The following is a 15,857-nucleotide window of genomic DNA, read 5'->3' on the forward strand; positions in this document are numbered from 1 at the left end:
TATTTTTACTGACACCACCACCACTCTAGATGTTCTAAGGCATGGGTCAGAATCTAGCTGAATGCTTATAGTGATGTAAATGCCAGCAGCAAATTGGTACTGGTCAGGAATTTCGGAGTTATATTTCCTGTTGTGTGCCAAGGCACACAATTGCTGTGCAACAGGAAATGCAACTCTTGACCTCCTAACTAGAAACAAATTGCCACCTAGATTTACCCTGATGGACTTATGCCAGTGGGCAAAACTAACAGGAGTCTATCAACTAGTTTTTCCTTGTTTATTAACATGCATTAAAAAGTCAATACTAATGTATTTCTCTTAGGGATGTGTTATCACATGACTTTTTGGGCTGAGGCACAAAACTATCACAAATCAGTATTTGATAAGGGAAAGAAATATGTCCAGACTTCTTTGCTCAGAAGGAATTCAATTTGCAAACTGGCTTACTGTGTGTTAGGGTGTCACACTCTCCGGCTGTGTGCAAGAAATGTGCAAGTGACTACATGATTTACACTAGGGCTAGCCAATTAGTGTTTTGTAAATCTGGTCTCTACTGCCAACTGAAAAACTGGTTTCCCTTGAGCTTGACCCACTGGAGAAGAAGGTACCCAAGCTCTATGTATGATGAGGGCTCACCATCATAAACATTCAAATTGCTAATTACTTAGACATCTTGGCACTAGGCAGAATGAATATCTTATCTATCAGGCTGATAATGGCTAAGCTTTGAAGTGTAGATGCAACTGATCTTTGTTTTCATGAAAAAGTTCTGCTGAAGCCAGATGCCTCTACACGAGAATGCCAGGAAAACCAACCTATTACTATACACGGGCTGACATCCTGTTGCACTGCTTTGTGTGCTTGGCAGGGATGACATTAGCAGCAGTAGGAAATCACTGATTAAAGGCAGGCTGCTCCTGATAAAAGGTGATTTCAGAGGGCATGTGAATCATATGCAATGTAGTGAAGCCTCATGCACTCCCAAATAGCCGAAGGAAGCTTTTAATCAGCAGTGATTTGCCATGACTGATGATATCACCCCACTTGTGCATGCAGAGTTACATAGCAAGATTTCAGCCACAGTGTGCTAAGAAGTCCCAATCTCTATTTAATTTCTAAATGCACACTAGAATTTATGGCTAAAATTCACTTTCATCAGATCCCTATCAAGCCTCCCTTTGTAATCAGGTTTTTACAGCAGCTGCTTTGAGATACGTTAAGAGTATCTTGGGGTCTTTAAATGTTCTAATTCTGGCTTGCGTGTTGCTGTTTTGATGTCAGGGTTGTGTCCATTTATGCTCTTGTATTGACATGTATCCTGTCTGCCTTATGCACAGGAGCACTGTGCATAAGGCAGAAGACAACTTGTATCACATTAGAAGATGAACAAGCAAAAGAGGCCCTAGTGTTGTAGAATGTCTTCTTTTGTTTCCCTTTGTTTCCCTTTTCATTTAGCTCAGCTCACAATGAAATAACTCTCTAGTCTCAAAGGTGTCACAATATCTTTTGATTCTGCTTCCTTGTTATTGTTGTTGGAGCTGAAAGAGACCAACATGTTTAGTTCTGTCGGAATAGCTCAAGCATGTGACTTGATTTTCAGAAGCCTTTGGGAACATTCCAGGTTTCCTGTAAGTAGACATTTGTACCTGGCATGCTGAAACAGCCAAGCAGTCGGTGATTGATAGGAACTCCTGCAAGTTGATTCTGTCACTCTAGGTGCAGGTATTGAAGAGGACCAGCTATCCTTCCCTCTTCCTTCTTTCCCTCTCTTCATGCTTGCCATTCCCTTGTGGAGCTGGCTGAGCAGCAGGTGCAGAGGATGGCGTTGGGGGGCCTTTGACTTGAGCCTGCCTTCTCTCTTTCTCAGGGCCTTATTGCGAGGAGCTTGTGGATGTCTGTTCCCCAGAGCTCAGCCCTTGCCAGCATGAGGCCATATGCAGGGCCACCCCGGATGGACCCAAGTGAGTGACTTTACAACTGTGGGGGAGGGGGTGGGATGAGTTTGGTTGGGACTCTGGGAGAGAAAAAGGCGAAACATGATAGACCAAGAAGCTAGAAGTAGAGCGGGTGAAGCCTTATAAAAGGGAGGGAAGAGAAAAGCAAAGCATGGACCCATGGTTGGAGACTCGGGGCTTGCAGAAGTTTGTTTGTTTGTTTGTTTGTTTGTTTGTTTTGGATTACCTCTTTCATTATCCATGGTAGCTGGGGAATTCTGGGACTAGTATTCCAAGCGAATAACTTTCCTAAGCCTTGCCTAGAGTCTACTTGGGATATCTACTTTGCTGTGAGTGGCTTCTTCTGCCCTTACTCCAGATGTGAATGCATGCCTGGCTATGCAGGGGATAACTGCAGTGTGGATTATGATAACTGCTTGGACCACAAGTGTCAGAACAACGGCCAGTGCTTTGATGAGCCTAATGGGTATTCCTGCCTTTGTATTGGAGGCTACAGGTAAGGGGACAGATGGGGACATGGTCAGGAACACACATAGGATTCAGATATACCTGAATCCCCATCAGGAATCCTGCAGAGCTCGGCATGCCCATCTACGCCTGTCCTCTGCTGGAGGACCCTCCCCCTGGCAAGAGTGAGGTGTGCCAGAGAACGGTCTGCTGTTTAGCTAGAAATGTGCTAAAGTCTTGGGAAGAAACTGTCTGGCTGCATTCAGGAAAAGAGGAAAAGAGTGTATCTCACACATTTTGTCTTTGTATCATCCATGGCCTTGCAAGCTTGATGTGGATCCTTTTTGCCTAGTGGCTGCTTTGTGGCTTTCCTCCAACTTCTCCAAGTCATTCTAAGCCTCCTGGCAGGAGCAGTCCATATATATAAATATGGAGGCAGCAGAGCTGATATATGAGCAGCTTCCTCCTGTCCCTGCAGCTGTAGAAATTTTTCTGGGGCCATTTCTTTATTGTAGAAAAGGCAGAGAGAGCAAACTGTGAGTGAATTGTATAAATTTGGGTCCCTGGGACTTGGGATTTATGGTGACTTTTATGCACAAGCCTTTTCTAACTACAATTCCCAGAATCTCCTAATTTGATTGGGAGATTCTGGGAGTTGTAGTCTAAAAAAGTAGTTTTCAAAGGCTCTGCTGGTGAGTCAGTGTGGTCCTTGTACATCATTACCCCATTCAGCTGAGTGCTTGCATGGACTAAGTTGGGAATGCTTCATCACACAATCATATCCAGCACATAGAATATATCTAGGTGCACGTTCCAGCAGTGTTTCATTCACGCTGTGGAGCAAATGGGTGCCTCTGTGATCTCAGCAAGATATTTTGCTGTTCTCTGTATGCTGGCTCACCTGACTTCTGTTTGCTTTCTTCTAGTGGCCAGCTCTGTGAGATACCACCCCATGGTCCTCTCCAACCCAGCCCTTGCGAGAGGGCAGAATGCCAGAATGGTGCCAACTGTGTGGAGCTTGGCAGTCGTGCCTTATGTCAATGCCTTCCTGGCTTCGGAGGGCCCAAATGTGAGAAGCTGCTGAGTGTCAATTTTGTGGATCGGGATACATACCTCCAGTTCACTGATCTGCAAAACTGGCCCAGTGCCAACATCACCTTGCAAGTAAGAGTTGCTGACATTCGCCTCCCTTTCTCCTGTTCCTTCTCCTCTGATTCACTGGTGGGAATTAGCTGAGTGCAGAATGCATTTTTCTAAACTCTTCTTTGTTGGCTTCTTTGCTCTTCACAGGTCTCCACAGCTGAAGACAATGGGATCCTCTTGTATAATGGGGACACAGACCACATGGCTGTGGAACTATATCAAGGCCATGTGCGTGTCAGCTATGATCCAGGGTCCTACCCCAGCTCAGCCATTTACAGGTAGCCTTATACCTTTGGTTTTGCCCCAGTCTCAGTACAACCCTTACCATCTGAGTGAATGTTTCCTGGGGTAGCTCAGGAACCTGCGTATCAACCAGGAGGATGAGGAGGTAGTCTTGTGGCCCAGTGGGCTGAGTTAAAGCAGAACTTAAATGATGAAGATGTTTGTGGAGAACACCAGAGGTGAACATACATGGGAACTGAATTTGAATTTTGGATGCTGTCTGATGTCAAGTTTCATGGGATTGATTGAGGGCACCAAGCAGCTTTCCCATCCCACCCCTCTCTTCTCTCCCTAGTGCAGAGACCATCAATGATGGACAGTTCCATACAGTGGAACTGGTGACATTTGAGCGGATGGTAAACCTCTCTATTGATGGCGGTGACCCCATGACCATGGATGGCTTTGGCAAGGCCCACACACTGAATTCTGAAGCTCCACTCTATGTGGGAGGTAGGACTGTATCCTGTGCACAATATAGCTGTGAGAGGAAGGAGTATTCCTGAAGTGTCTGGACAAGCTGCTCTATTTTTCTCCCATGCTCGCCTCTTAGAGGTCCGATCAAGTTGTGAGAGGCTGAGCAGCTCAAAGGCATTCAATGGGTTTTATGGCTTGGGAGGGCTTGGACTTCCCTAACACTCTGACTACTACACCACATTCTTTTCCACAGGGTGAAATCTGAATGCATTAGCTGGGGGCTAAGTAAGAAGACCCAGTGATAAAAAGAGGGAATTGGAAGGGTGCAAGCAAACCAGCACTTCCTTCTTTTCTTCCACATTCTCTCTTCCTCAGCATCCCAACTCCTTTCCTGTCCTTGCTGCTCCTCATCTTGCTACTTGTGGCTTTCCCCCACTAGGGATGCCTGTGGATGTGAACTCCGCTGCTTTCCGCCTGTGGCAGATCTTGAATGGCTCCAGCTTCCATGGCTGCATTCGTAACCTGTATATCAACAATGAACTGCAGGACTTTACTAAGACCCAGATGAAGCCTGGTGTGGTGCCTGGCTGTGAGCCCTGCCGCAAGCTCTACTGTCTACATGGCATTTGCCAACCCAACACCGCTCATGGTCCCATTTGCCACTGTGATCCAGGCTGGGTTGGGCCCCATTGTGACCAGCCCATCAGCAACCCTTGCCAGGGGCATAAGTGAGTATGCAGAAATGTGCCATGCCTTTCCTCTTCTCTTTCTTTTCTGAGTTAACTCTCTCGCTTCAATGCCATGTGCAGGATGGAGGAGAGAACATAGCAAATGGAGAGAAAAGAGGAGAGCTCAGTGGCAGGGTGCACATGCTTTGCATGCAAGAGATCCCTGGTTCAGTTCTTGGTGCCCCTAGTTCAGAGGGATCAGGTAGCAGGTACTGTGTAAACACTCCACTTCCCCACCCCGAGAATCATTGGCAGACAGTGCTGGACTATATTGACAACCTGACTGACGCTACAGCATGGTTAAAACTCTATCAGTCTCCCTTGGTTTGAGTATGAGCTCAGTCTGTCCATGTTTCCTCTCTTGCTCACCTCTGACAAAGCCGGTTGGAGCTGCAACTGGAACCAGCCACAGAATCAGCAGAGGAGTGAGTCTCCCAGAACTCAGTAGGCTATATGAAAGAGCTGTTACAGTTAGAATGAGCTAGGAATATTAAAACTTGACCTTCCTGTCCTTCAAAGCGGGGGACAGCAGTTTTTCCTAATGAGCAGGGACCTTAGGCTTTCCAGGCCCTTTTGGATCATAATTCCTAGAAACACCAACCAGCATGGCTAATTGTAAGGGATTATGGGAATTATGCGGAGGCAAGGGCTCTGTACCTTATATTTAAAAGTAGCTTCAGTAAGAAATATGTACTTTTATGTACGTTGATCATGGTTTTGCTTTATAGGATAACGGATGCTGGGCAGTGAGTTAATAAAAGTGCCTGTTCCTGTGGCCTTTAATGAAAACTGGTGCAGGGAGTGTGGCATTGTTAAGATCTGTTCAACATCACTCCCCTTTCTTTTCACACCTAGAGCATGATGCACTTCACAACCAGTTCTGTCCTAGCCCTTGTTGGGGAGGCTATCAAAGGAGTAGTTTAGCTTCTTTCGAAGGAAAGATGAGATAGAAGGGGTTGCAGATCCCTTATCTGCAGCTGCCTCTGATGCAAGGTAGTGGGGAGGTTTAAGCAGCTTTAGCCTAACCTCAACCTCTTGTATCCATTGACTTTTACCTTTATGTTTTGCTTGATTGGCAGGTGCGTACATGGAATCTGTGTACCCCTTGATGCACTCTCCTACAGTTGCCAGTGCCAGGATGGCTATAAAGGGGCCTTGTGCAACCAGCAGGGAGAACTCCATAACCCGTGCAAAAGCTTGCAGTGTGTTCATGGGCAGTGCCAGATCTCAGATACAGGCGAGGCTTACTGTGAATGCAACGGGGGATTCGATGGGGACCTCTGTGATCAAGGTCAGACACATTTCTCTCTTCCCACACTAGACTCTTTGTGTGCCCACTAAGGATGCTGAAAGGCTGCCCAGAAACATAAGGCCGAGGGTTCATTTGGAAGATGTTTTCTGCCCAGCTTGCATCCACTGTCCATTTCTTAGCAACTGGACTTCTTCCATGCTAGTGAAGATATTTCCCACAGCATTTGCACTACAACAGTCACTGTAAGACACACATAGTACAAAAATACGACTGTTCCACTCTGGCCACTATTTTAATAAGGGAAGATCAATCTTTTCTGTTGATCTGTCATCACATACCACCCATCCATTATGCCACCCATTGATGTCCTTCCTGCCCTTCCCTTTTACTGATAGGACACAAGCTGATTTTTGTAGGACTGTTCTTCCATAACCTATCAGGGTTTAAGGGAGGAAGTACCTGTACATCTTTTGCTGTCTTCTCTCTTTATCCACTATATAAGACTGCAGGGAGACAAAGTTGTCCTTTTCAGCATGCTTAAAGGTATTAGAATACCTAGTTAGTTTATTTACCAGAAACCATCCAAGTGTTGAGGATAACAGTGCTTTTCTTATGGCATTACTTACTTAGTCTCTCTGACCTTTCTTTTTGCTCCTCTCTGTTCCCTACAGAGTCGGAGTGTCGGGGTGAGGCTGTACGGGATTTCTACCAGGTCCAACGTGGATATGCCATCTGCCAAACAACACGGCCTGCTTCCTGGGTGGAGTGCCGGGGATCATGCCCAGGACCAGGCTGCTGCACAGGACTGCGTCTCAAGCGCAGGAAGTACACCTTTGAATGCAGTGATGGCTCTTCCTTTGTGGAGGAGGTGGAAAAACCCAGCAAATGCGGCTGCTCCCAGTGCATGTAGCCTCCAGCAAGGGACAGGCCAGTGCCAGAGATCAGTGGGCCAGGCCTGCCCTGAGAGAGGCCTTAGGAACAAGCCTGCCATCTCCTTTTGCCCTGTTGCTGCGTGGGGTGGGGTAGGATATTTCATTTGGCAAATGGCAGTTCCTTTGGCATGATGACCATGGCTCTTCTGGATGGACCAGACAAAGATGTAGATAGAAGACTTTTGCTGGCAAATCCAGCAGAACAGATGTATTTATGTCCAGCACAGACTCTTATCTGGAGCCACTACTTGGGCCCAGAATGGATTCTTATCAGTCTAGCCTGTTTGTTTTGACCAGTGTGATGTCCTGAGAAGGTCATGCCTAGCCTAGCTTCAGGATCCTGCCATTTCATATCCTGCCATTTTTTTCCTCATGTTGGAGCGTGCCTGGCTACACCATGCCTGCTTCCTTTTGGGGAGCAGCAGCTCTGCTTTTTCTCTTGCTGAGTAGCGACTCATATTCCTCTCCTTATTGTCTGATGATTGCAAACTTATGGTCTGTTTATGGGGCTTAAACTGCAAGCAGTGCAGAAGCAGCAGTCAAGGGAACGGGTAGGGGGGGAAGATGTGTTACCAGGCTAGGAAAAAGACAGCATAATTTAGGAAAATTGGAAAGAATTGTGTGAACACCTGCATCCTACAACCTAATATTCACAAGAGGTACGAAATTGGCTTAATCCTGAGACTCCATTATAGTCATACATTCAGACCTTCCTCGACTTACTACTGAAAAGAAACCAAGCACACCCAGGCACATAACTATTTGTCCAAGGTTTTAATCCTATACTCACTTTCCTGTGAGTAAGCAACATTTGAATCCATTGGGAGTTACCTTCCACGGAAGCATGGAAAGGATCTGGTTGCATGATGGCTGGAAAATCCTTGGCTAATTTTCTTCACACTATAGTTTTGATGGAAGGAATGGGGAAATAGGCCCAGATCCTTGAGTTTTAAAAGTTTACAATTTCCATGATATGAATGCAGCAAAGACAGGATTAGGTTCTTCTGGTTCCTCCTCTAGCCGCTACCACATTTCTAGACTACAAAATCAGTCTAAATGCCAAAACTCTGCTGAAGTAAAAAGTCTGAATGTTCAAGTGTGGCTGATTCTAAAATCCAGCCAATGCCAACTCTAGGATAATCATTTTAATACCTGTCATTTTCAATTTCACCTGCTTTTTAGAAGGATAAAGATGGGGGTGAACAGCATATGTATCTTGCACTCCATTTAGTGTGGCACTGTCTTCAAAATGGCAACATCATGAACCAGGCCCACTAATGAAATATATCCAGTCCTCCTGCAATGAGGACTAGGGTGCGGATTCGCTTGCCTTTTCTCCTAACAAAATCTAGACCCTAAGCTTTCAAACCAGGTGCTATATACTTTTTGTCCCCATGAGGTTAGGCTTTAGGCACAGCATGAAAAAGTATAAGGTACATTTTCAACAGCCAAGCATTTAAAATAAATTCAGCTGACAATTTCTCTCTCTCTTGTTGTTTCCACAACCCTGTTCAGTAGAAAGTTCATATGATGCACTCATGGCGGAAGAACCTTGAGTTGCTCAAAGACGCTTTGCATTTAACATCTTCTGCCAGAGAAAGATTTTGGTCTGCATTTATTACTACTAGCTATGGGCTGAAAATTACAAGTAAAATCAGATTTCTGCTCCACTACAAACTTGATTCTGTACAAGAAGAATTGCAACTGCTTGCCAATGTGAATTATGTAAATTAAAATTCACAGATTATTCACAGAATTTATTTCACTAGCTGGAAGGAGCAAATAAACTTGCAAGATATTCTAAAGTTGCATGTGCTGATCAATAGAAATGTCCCCTTATCCAGTTTCTTCCAGAGACAGAAAACTGGAAGTTGTGCTTGAAGGTTTGAATCACCTTTGGTTTAAGGATTGGTTTAAGGATTAACAATTCCCAGATGCTAAATTCTCATTCATATAGCCCTACAAGAATCCAGTTGCTGAGAATACACAATGTCTAATGTAAACCAGCCTTGAATGTACTGGTGTTCTTGTTTCCTCAGTAACATCACCAGCCACCTGTTGCTTAAAACTTCATAGATCATGTCTCCTACATGAGATCTAGAAACATGGTTCCTCAGCTTTGACAGCACTTGATACAAGGAGCCTCAAGCTTATGGCTTTCTAAATTACTAGCTTTTAATTTTAACACTGGATACTAGTCAGGCAAAGTGAGATACAACAAGAGAGGGTCACTTACAAGGGAAGTACTCCCAGAATGCTTCCAGGTATAAAATGGGTGGACTAGTATTTAATTGCCTAAATGTGAGGGAATGGGGAAATTATGTAGACATCCCATTGTTCTGGTAGGCACTACATTAGTCATCCATTCTTGCAGTGGTTATGAGTTTGGTCATACAACTGGGGTAACACAACAGCAAACCTACCAAGGTTGGTGGTTGGGGACACTTACATACATTCCCTTCTGATAATAAATTTAGGCAACAGGATACTAACCATGTATAAGCACATATATGTCAGCTACACACTACCTTCTGGGGAGAAAAGCCATGGTTTGCTTCCTTCAGACAGCATTGTAGCTATTTGCTAGCCATGTTAATGCACTAATTCTTTTATTGCTGCAGGTGAAGAAGCAATGGGTAACTGAAATGAAACAAAGGCAGGAAGGGTTCATTTGCTAGTAACAAAAGCTGTGCACCACTGAGGTTTACTGATAAGTACAACAGGAAACACCGATGATGACAAAGCAAAACAATGTGATTTGCGGGGATATTAAAATCTGCCACGACTTTCAAATTTCATTTTTATCATCTAGATTTTTTTCAATTTTTATTTATTACAGAAAGTCTAGAAATGTTAAATGTATTGTTCTTCCAATTTATAACATTCAGTTTCTAAATTCCCAAATAAATTAATCAGGGCTTTTGACATTGATTCAGACTTCACATTTTCAGTAACAACAGTTGCATATACTATATCATACACATTATTGTCTGAAATATGACATGCTGCCTGCCAATTCAGTATGTTTTGGTTTTAAAAGAACCTTATACTGGATATACAGGGGATAGTGAGATGGCAACAATGGAAATGCAGTTGCTTATTCTAGGCATCTTGTCCCAGGCAAGATAATTTTATACTGTACTTACACTGGGATCCAAAATATAATAGTCAAGAAGGCTTTACGTTATACTAGAATTCAATTTTCCATTTCAAATGTGATAATTCAAAGCAATTGGCTAGTTGACACAACAAACAGATACACTCTTGAAATAAATTTCTCTGGTGATTTCCTTGGAAAGCATGACCCTGCTGTTCCCAAGGCTACTCATATGCTAGGTTATGTGATGTCAGTTCAGGTGTTGGGCTACTCATTAATGGTCAAGGAAGCCTGATGTGCTTATTCTTCAGGCTGCACGGTTCCTCAGCAAAATGCAAGTTTGGAGGCATTATTTTTATTCAATTATAACTCTATTTCACTAACATTCATCATTGTCCAAAAGTCTAATCAGTTGGCACACATGCAAGATTTGCGCTTCCTGTTGCATGACTATAAGCTGCTGCCCAAATTTTGTGCCTGGTGTAACAGTGTCCCCAAGTAATAATACCTTTTGTTTATCTCAACATTTGAATGAAATTTGTACCAAGGTTTTGTGTGTTCACTACTGACTCTTAACCTGCCAACTACCGGCGCTTCTCTCAGTGACTTCTCTTTTGGTGACCAGGCAGGCTTAAAACAATCCAATCACTGCTACAGCTGAAGGGCAACTCACAGAGAAGGTACTGAGTGGCTGTGTAAAATGTTTTTTCCCTTGCCTGTTGTAAGCTAACTGCTGAAGTATCTCTTTCTATACAGACAACTTAGAAGCATATATATTTATATATTTGTATTTCTGTTTGGTATAGTATTTTTCTATGCTATCAGATTTTCTGTTGGCGGATGCTCCTCTAATAGCTGCAACCAACATCATTGGTTTTTTCTAACTGGAGTTATTGCTTCTTGCCATCTTTTTTAAGATGTGGGGGTCTGATAGGACAAGTGAGGTTGTGCTTTCATTAGAAACACAGCAATACTATTTTAGAAGGTTTTAAATATATTGTTCATGTTGTCTTCCATGTGAATATGACATTAATTCAGCCAGAGACACCAGGCTGGACTGTCCCCCCCCCCCAAGCAACATACAACTTGCTCCTTTTTCTTTCTTGGGGAGAGCCCAAGAGATATCTACTACTATACAGTTTTCTCAGCGGGGGAACAAGCTTCACTATAAGCTCTGGCCACTGCCCTTTCCTCCCCAACTCACCTTTTTTGAGATGGATCACTCTTGGGAAAAGGGCAAACTTGTTCAGTTTTGTATTAATACAGCAAGGCAACCATGCAGTTTAAACATGGAACAGTGCCTGCTTTGGCTCCTTGAATTGTGTGATATATCATCCAAGTACTCCCAGCATTCATATGCACAATGGTTTAAGAACAGCTCTGTGTGCAAGGAAACAAATGTTGTCATCAGTGCTCAATAGCACATATTCATGTTCCTGCCTCAAACTGAAAAAACAACAACATCAAACCAACATTCTTAGTACAGCTTGCAGGAAATCCATGGGAAGAACAGAGAGATCAGATTACCATTAGCATGTTTATATTTGAGGCACAAGGACTGCTGTTACAGTAACAGATGATCTTGTCTAATCTCAAACTTTTAAAAATATGGCTGAGAAATGGCATGCAACCACTAGGATAAAGGTTTGGGGATAAATTAGCACACTAGATGTGAAGTGGGGGTGGGCAAATGGTTACCCTCCAATGCTGTGGGATTGTTAACTTTCAGCGTTCCTCACCGCTGCTATGCTGCCTTGAACTGACAGGATCTATGGTCCAACATCTGAAGCAAGTGACCCTGTGCATTCTTTGACTCAAACAGGATTCTGGCCTGTGTTGCAATCGTCTCTGCTAAACAGCACTGTTCTTTTCTACTAAAACCAAGGAACAAACATGCACCCAGATTCTTAATCCAACCTCGGAAGAGGCTTTTGGGGAAGCTGTTCCTTGTGAGCAATGAGTCAACAACCACAAGAGAGTATGAGTAAATACGGAGAAGTCCTTTTGATTTTCATCCCTGCCCAGCCACATCTTTTGCAAGGGGGTACATTTCCAACAAACCATGTAAACCTTTGTTGTTGTTGTTGCTCTTCTTCTACAAATCAACGCACATATATAACTCACGTTTTAATAACAAGAGGGTTGCCTTTCCAATGAAATGGGCTGGAGTTGCTTTGATGAGCCAATTTGGTGAATCTGGATATAACATTTCACAGTATTAGTCTCAAGTCACGTTCCTTTAAGTTGCTTTGAACTGAAACATTTTGGGGGAAATAAATGGACTAATCCAGGATTGTTCAAAAAGGCCTCAGTCTCTCACAGATCAATGTTCTGCATCTTCTCCACTGACTACCTGTATGCAGCTTGTAGAGGACTAGTTGTTTGAAGACCAATATTCTCTAGAGACACTCCACATTGAACTGCACCACACCACAGCAATACTGATATAAAAGAAGTATTTAATAAGTGGCAATAAAATACGGACCCTTAACGGACAGAGTACATAACAGTGTATAAGGGGAGGGAGGAGGAGACATGGAAATAAGCAAAGGAAAAAAGTCTAAATCTCACCTGGTGCCCAGTGATCAAGGACAAGAACATACCATCCTCCATTGGTTTATCAAGAAATGAAACACAAACATAGACACAAAAACATGGAAGTGTCACAAGATTACTCAAGAGTTTTGATACAATTTCATGGTAAACTAGCCCTAGCTGTAGAATTAATGGCTGGAAAGCAACTGAACGTAACTTCTATTTTACATACTTTTTCAAATGTACTTTAGGTGAGGTATATAAAATATTACCTACTGACACATTTTACGAACAATTCACAGCAGACACATTCTTTTTCTAAAATCACAGCATTTCCCAGTGCCCTGAAAATATGGTAAATAGTTTTTAACAGAAACCTTCCAATGAAATACTGTATACAGATAAGGGTTCAGGTGATGTGTAGAGTAACAGACTAGAAGCAAAAGTGGTGGCAGGGTAGAAAGAATAGAGTCCTTGGTTTGTCAGAAGGGTAGATAGGACTCTCTTAGAGAAAGCAAGCAAAACTGCTTGTGAGGCACACTGAGTGAATATAGATGCAAGGAACCTCAGGAATTCAAAATACATTTGTACACCAACGATGTGCTACATATTGATGGGGGCTCATTCGACTTGGCAGATTATCCCAAGACTTTGGGAAAAATTACTCATGGCAGAACGTTACAAGTCTCCCTTCCTCCACTCCATCTGAAACTTCTAGGACAGATAGAGATAGGAGCTGGACCAGAGCAGGATGGTTAGTAAGAGGTGACATTGTGAAATAGTCCCACGGGATGAGTTCTTCAGAGTTGATGAAAGAGAGAAAAATTGTGATGGGATGGGGACTCTGAATGATCAACATAAGCAACATCAAGAAAAAAGCATTTCAGAATCTTAATGCAACAAAAGTATATGGTTATAAATAAAATAGGGTGATGTTTTAAACAGCATAATACAACACAGAAAATATCAAAGGATAGTGAGTGGAGAATATGATAGGTTGTTTATGATCTGAAAGACCAAAATAAATACAGATTGAGAGAAAACCCAAATAGAAAGAAATCAAAACTTTGAACTCTGCACAGCAACTGGGACATGGGTATGGTGAGCTTTATTTTCAAAAACTGACAGTGGGCACTAGGAAGCATCAAGCATGCAACCTAAGAGGGGGTGGTCAAGTGACAGCAGGACTGAAAGGGCACCATTTCATCTCTTCACTTTGCCACTGGTGTTACCCAATACAATTCGCGGTAAGGGCTCCCCTTAAGTCAATTTCCCTGAGTCGGCTTGCCCAATTTCTCTGAATTTAAACCTAGGTACTTCTTGCAACGGTGCATAAATATGTAGCTGTCTGTCCCTCTTTGAAGGCTATTGAAGAAAAACAATCTTAAACAACACACACACACACACAAACCATCCTCATCAGGACTTAAAATAATATTACCATTGAAAACATTATTACTAAGATCTTTATTGCTCATATGTGCTGTGCCAGAAGGTGCACATGACTAGGCAGCCTACACCAAACTGTGCTTGGCAGCTGGGAATTTTGACTCACTTCCACAGAAAACAATATACAAAAAATGTAATGCTTTTATTTCGCTTACTTTTTGCTCTCATTGGACTGGTAAACCTGTGTTTCCACTTCAGAAAACAGCTGACCTGATTCAATGATTCTCTACACAAAAACATTCCTTTGCACTAAGAAACAAAGCATCAGGGAAGACTAGGGTACACTGGTTCTCTCTGATACCTAATGTGGAGGGCTTTTAAAAAATAGGGAGGAACATTTAATCATGCGAATCTGAAGTGTTAAATCTCAAAGGATAGTACCACCTTAGTGAAAACTAGGATACTGATTTTGCAGCATTAATTCCAGACCAGATCCTAGTCTTTCTCCCCATGTCCATTGCTATTTGTAGTATGAAACACCCTTCCCATCCATGCTACTACATTGCAAACCAACAGCAGCCCCAGGTTTGTTACCACAAAGTACAGGAAATAAATATTTTAAAATTATGTACAATATTATTCTACTTTTGTGACTGCCTGAGAAGGCAGTATTTACCCTGCACCTAGGAAAGCATTTAAACCGCTAGCTGGATGCCATGTTAACAAGCACCTACGCTCTCTCTCTTTCTCTCTCTCTATATATACTCTCTCTATATATAACCCTATATAGAGAAAGAGAGAGAGAGAGTAGGTGCTGTGTTAACATGGCATCCAACTAGCGGTTGAATATTTATACACACGTATACATATATGTATAGATTCACATTGCAATTGAAAGTAATACACAGAAAGCACATCCTTAGAAAACCCTTGTAACATTACAGTGTAAAAGACCCATTTAGGGTACAAGTAACAAAACTCATTCAGACTCTTCACTATTCTGTGAGAAACAATTATTTAGGGAGACAGCTAAAAAAAGGGGAAGCTTTTGAGAAGAGGACTGAGCTTCCTCTTGATGCAAACAAGATCTCCTGAGATCATTTTAAGATAGATGGAGCCTCTTGCAACCAGCTAGATTAATGTAAGGATACAGAAGAAACCAACTGGCCACAAGGATGCCACAGGAAACTTTAGGAATATCTACTACATCATATGTGGCAAAAAAAGCAGATGTTTATATTTTGCCATATTTCTTTATATGGAAGCTGTGACATGGTCACTATTTCTAGAAGACAGCAAGATATCTGAAGTGGCCTGAAAAGGTTTAAATAGGAGATTTCAAAGAAAATAAGCTGTGCTAACATATAGGACTTTGCAGGGCAGTACCCAAACTGCTGCATTCTTGCTTCCACAGAACAGCCAGGCAGTTTTGGAAAGTGGCAGATTAAGCATGAACACCAACCAAGGACACGGATAGGATAAAAGGCAAATGAGGCCCTGATCAACCCACTGGCTAGTTTGTTTAAAGAAGCAAATGTTCAAGTAGAGATCTACTTTTCAAGCAAGTGGTAAATGGGAGAAGAAAAGACAGAATTGTTCTTTTTATAGAAACATGCAAGAAGCACAGATTTAATGAAATCCTTTTATTTTTCCTCTCTCGTCAGCACCATTTCATTCCCTGCT

General features: G+C 42.7%; 1 protein-coding gene across 5 annotated transcripts in view; it reads left to right on the forward strand.

The window, feature by feature from the left end:
• Positions 1 to 12,554, forward strand: part of SLIT1 (slit guidance ligand 1) — a 163,838-nt gene extending 151,284 nt beyond the window's left edge. For 3 of the 5 annotated variants that reach the window (XM_072995695.2, XM_072995696.2, XM_072995697.2), the window contains 8 exons: positions 1,868 to 1,961; positions 2,314 to 2,451; positions 3,329 to 3,566; positions 3,693 to 3,823; positions 4,123 to 4,277; positions 4,681 to 4,969; positions 6,049 to 6,260; positions 6,893 to 12,554. In XM_072995695.2, coding sequence (XP_072851796.2) covers positions 1,868 to 1,961; positions 2,314 to 2,451; positions 3,329 to 3,566; positions 3,693 to 3,823; positions 4,123 to 4,277; positions 4,681 to 4,969; positions 6,049 to 6,260; positions 6,893 to 7,131 — 1,496 coding nt within the window. In that variant the 3' untranslated portion in view covers positions 7,132 to 12,554. The remainder of the gene's footprint in view (positions 1 to 1,867; positions 1,962 to 2,313; positions 2,452 to 3,328; positions 3,567 to 3,692; positions 3,824 to 4,122; positions 4,278 to 4,680; positions 4,970 to 6,048; positions 6,261 to 6,892) is intronic. The other 2 variants (XM_072995698.2, XM_078389437.1) reach the window with 1 other exon arrangement.
• Positions 12,555 to 15,857: the final 3,303 nt, after the last annotated feature.

Source organism: Pogona vitticeps, chromosome 3 (genome assembly GCF_051106095.1).
Source record: "Pogona vitticeps strain Pit_001003342236 chromosome 3, PviZW2.1, whole genome shotgun sequence".
Lineage (NCBI taxonomy): Eukaryota > Metazoa > Chordata > Lepidosauria > Squamata > Agamidae > Pogona > Pogona vitticeps.